The following is a 4,218-nucleotide window of genomic DNA, read 5'->3' as shown; positions in this document are numbered from 1 at the left end:
TATTTCTCTCTATAAGCGTTACCAAAATGGCGTTGATGCTATCTTAGTGCGCTGAAATTGTAATAGATGGCGGTATTATTGGAATTAGTAGCGCAAAATTCACAAAGGACAAAAGTGCATTTTTGAATCCCACATTATGCCTTTTAATAATAATTGCATGCGCTTAGTGGTTTGGAACATTAATTTATTTATTATTGCCAATTTTTTCCAAAACTGAGCTGTTCACTTTTTCGTTCTGGATCTGAGAAGTTGAACAGTTTTCAATATGCCCTTTAAGTACCTAGCAATTACCATCAATAGCACAAATATGCAATTGATAATTACAAATCGTCTATAAGTTGTTTAACATTTGAATACCTAAAATAATCTAGAAATATATTAATTTAGACAAACAAAATTTAAATAAAAAAGACCAGCGATTTGGATGAAATTCAATATTTATTGTCTGTTATTCGCAATCGATTTCGGCCTAACTGGCCATCATCAGGCGTAGCTAAAATATTTGTAATTGTATATATATTGTAATTACAAATAATTTAGCTACGCCTGATGATGGCCAGTTAGGCCGAAATCGATTGATTGCGAATAACAGAAAGTAAATATTGAATTTCATCCAAATCGCTGGTCTTTATTATTTAAATAATGAAATTCAAAATAGAAGAGATCATTGACAAAAAACAAAATTTACATTCAAGCAAAGCATAAATATTGTACGAAAATAATTCATAAATAAATTTTTGTTTGCATTTGCGTCTGTCCTGGATTTTTCTCTGAAATGCCCCATTTCAAGCTTTTCCTTTGGATTTCCGCCATTGTCTTACTGGTTGCTAGAGTTCGTTATTCTCTCTTGGTAAATATTTATATTTTATATCATATAGCTTGTAATTTACCTTCTATTGTGCTTTTTTAATATCCAGCATTCGTTTGGTTAACCTAAAAAAATGGTTTAAATGTGTACTTAGTTTAATTTTCTGATTTCTTACGCTCCTATGGATGTATCGTTTATTTTCCCCCAATTTTGCCCTTTTTATCTATGCACACTAGCCTATAGAAGGTTAGAAGGTTGGATGGTACCAATAGACTGACTACTACTATCATAATTCTAAAATGCCCGAACAGCTATGCTCCATATATTATGGGTCTGTACATGATTCATAGGTACAACCAGGAAAAATCATTTAAGCTATAATATTTACTGCTAAACCTTCTGAAAGTACAATAGAAAGGATGATCGAAAGGCATATTAAGTATATACTGTGCTGGTCAGGGGGCCTTTAAGCATTTTAAAAAGGCATTTATTTTATAATCCATCAACCAATAAGATCATCATCATGGTCAGTCGAGATGCGACGTTTCTCGGCCCAAGAGCAGCTAGAATTTGTTGACGGTGGTGAGCATAAGTTCATTTGGGGCATCGAAATTGACAGAAGTCGAAGAAAGTCCCTAAATAGTCACTAGTTAACGCTATAAACACGAATCAATTGATTTCATCGAACACCAGATTAATGAAGCATCCGATGATGTCAATTACGAGTTCCCAGTGAATATCACTTACCCATCAGACGTTCGAGTCGACAAATGAGTCGCGTTGTTCGGAAAAGTTTCATATCGTACTTTACACGTAACTGCGATATGGAAGATCCCTTTACTCATGAGGAAGCTCTTCTGTCACACGATAGTCAACAATGATTGGAGCCATTCGCAATGAACGGGACTTGGGCGCTGGTGGATCTCCCACCGGGAAGAACATCCGTGAAAACCAAATGGGTCTTCAAACAAAAACGAGTCGAAGATGGTACTGTCGTGCGACACAAAGCTCGCCTAGTGGCGAAGCGATGGTCACAGAATTATGGCATTGATGATTATGACGAGACATTTTCCCCTGTTGTGCGATACAGTTCGATTAGATCGCATTGGCCGCACAACGAGGATTGAGAATCGATCAGAACTACTACTGGTACTAATTCTGACGTGCCATATCACGAAGCTGTAGGAAATATATGTTCAGCAATATACACTTTTGGCGTAATTCAAAAATTCATTTTGGAAATGTAAAGTTTTGATAATGTCTCCATCACGAAACTCCTAGACGTAAAATAAGGCCATGAATGTCACATTCATGCATAAGTAGATTTTTGGTAAAAAAATTCGAGTTTTAGGGGCCTATTCTTTACCGCGTACCGATGTCGTTACACAGCCGTTATCGTTCGGCAACGACTTTCTCTGTTCTGTAAGACATAACACAGATACATACTGAATATAGCTATCGTTCAAGATCAAATCGTTACCATTACGATATTGTTTGTTAACGACAATATATAGAACAGACACGGGGCGATTTTACCGGGCACGATAATATATTGATTGTAATTTGAAAATGCTAAGAACCAGAGAGTAGTGGAAATATTTGAATTTTACAGATGGAAAGGCAACTTGTTATGCTCAACCGTACGGAGTAGATGCGTGATCAATCCGAGCGGCCCACAACCTTTGCGGAAACAATTTAGAAATGAAACGCGCGGTAATTAGACATACTTTAAATAAAATATGGTCATTAACCCATTCAAAAACATTTAATGTGTTTCATGCACCTAGTTTTGTGAATTTGAATGGTAAGGTTTTCCACTTACGCTTGCATAGCACGTGGCAGTCAAATAATGGGAATGGAAGTGACTCTGGTAGCTTCACCGGTAAAAAAGCCAAAAAAGTGAAAGAAATATTAAAGGCGTGGTTGGACATGTTTCATTCATGTCATATTTCGGAACCAAAACAATCGATTGAGCATATAATTGCGCATACTCTTGGAAGTCGAAGTGTAAGTTTAAAACAAAGCAGATAGTAAGTAAAATAAAAAACAGAAAAATGGTCTTTTGAAGTAAATATTCATAAATTTTATTATTGCCCTTTTTTGCTTTATTTTTAAGTCAGCCAATGACCGATGTACCAATCCACTACATCTGTAGCCAAGTCAAATTATGTTATACATTTTTATTAAATTTAATTTAAAACCTTACTATTTAATTAATTAATTACGGTACGCTGATCAGATATAGTTGTTGGAGGTATTAAGGCACTTGTTGTCTTCGTAAAACCGTTGCTGCACATATTTCTAGAAATATATTAATTAATATGGTGAAGTACTCTTTGATAGTACAACACAATTTTATTGTATCATATGCTTTCAGATTTCATCAGTTTACAAGTTTAATAACAAAGTATTATCTTTACGAGAAATTCAGCAAATCAATGAACTTTGCCAGCAAAGATTGAAAAGGTAACTCCATTTTTTGGTAATTTGTAGTAAAATCTCTTGAAGTTAAGCGATATTCGCAGTACCTACTGAAGACGCGGTATATTTATTTTTAGATTACCAATACAATACATCATACAAGAATGGGATTTTCGTGGATTAACTTTAAAAATGTCTCCTCCCGTATTTATACCTCGACCTGAAACAGAAATGCTTGTCGATGTCGTTCTAAACGAAGTTGAACGCAAAGCGACCGATAGTGTTCTGGAATTTTGCTGCGGAAGTGGTGCCATTTCCATATCGCTTCTAAAATCGCAACCTCAAGTAACTTGCCGTATTTAAAATTTGGGAAATATAAATCTGGAATTTTAGTTAAATGTTACAGCTATAGATAAGTCGAAGGAAGCATGTGGACTAACTGAACTAAATGCCAAACTACACGATGTCTCCAGCAGGCTGAAAGTCATTCACGAAGAAATAACTGAAGATCACCCGGATGCCATTTTGAAGAAATATGACGTAATCGTTAGCAATCCGCCATATCTATTTGAAGATGACATGATCAGCCTTCAGCCTGAGATCAAACTGTAATTAAACAACTTAGCTTAGCACTGTACCTAACAATGTTCGTTTCAGGTATGAAGATCTTGAAGCTTTAGACGGTGGAATTGATGGATTAAAAGTGATAAAGAATATCTTAAGAGTTAGTTCGGGATTGCTCAATTGTGACGGGCGAGTATTCCTGGAAGTTGATCCAAGACATCCAGATCTAATACGATCTTGGCTACGACAATATCCAGCTATGAAGTTACACTTGGAGAGGGTTTATAAAGACTTTTGTGACAAAGATAGGTTTGTGGAGATTGTGAAAAAATAAAAGAACGCTTTCGGATATGATTATTATTGTTTGGAACGGATTTTAAATCAAACCCTAAATTGTAATGATCTTAGGGGTCTCCCAATTCGGC

General features: G+C 35.5%; 1 protein-coding gene across 1 annotated transcript; it reads left to right on the top strand.

Annotated features, from left to right (window-relative positions):
- The first annotated feature begins 2,460 nt into the window (after nt 1-2,460).
- LOC116169273 (MTRF1L release factor glutamine methyltransferase) lies at nt 2,461-4,169 on the top strand. The gene is made up of 5 exons (XM_031485324.1): nt 2,461-2,815; nt 3,186-3,274; nt 3,367-3,574; nt 3,623-3,837; nt 3,887-4,169. The coding sequence occupies exons 1-5, from the start codon at nt 2,510-2,512 to the stop codon at nt 4,125-4,127; spliced, it is 1,059 nt and encodes a 352-aa protein (XP_031341184.1). The 5' UTR covers nt 2,461-2,509; the 3' UTR covers nt 4,128-4,169.
- The last annotated feature ends 49 nt before the right edge of the window (nt 4,170-4,218 follow it).

This window comes from Photinus pyralis, unplaced genomic scaffold, assembly GCF_008802855.1.
Source record: "Photinus pyralis isolate 1611_PpyrPB1 unplaced genomic scaffold, Ppyr1.3 Ppyr1.4_LG4, whole genome shotgun sequence".
In the NCBI taxonomy this organism is placed as follows: domain Eukaryota; kingdom Metazoa; phylum Arthropoda; class Insecta; order Coleoptera; family Lampyridae; genus Photinus; species Photinus pyralis.
The sequence above is the reverse complement of the archived record's forward strand: the minus strand, read 5'-3'. Positions and strand labels throughout refer to the sequence as shown.

Coding starts and splice junctions, on each gene's coding strand:
- LOC116169273 (XM_031485324.1), top strand. CDS start 2,510: ATGAAACGCGCGGTAATTAGACATACTTTAAATAAAATATGGTCATTA. Junction 2,816..3,185: donor ATACTCTTGGAAGTCGAAGT/GTAAGTTTAAAA, acceptor ATATGCTTTCAG/ATTTCATCAGTTTACAAGTT. Junction 3,838..3,886: donor CTTCAGCCTGAGATCAAACT/GTAATTAAACAA, acceptor TGTTCGTTTCAG/GTATGAAGATCTTGAAGCTT.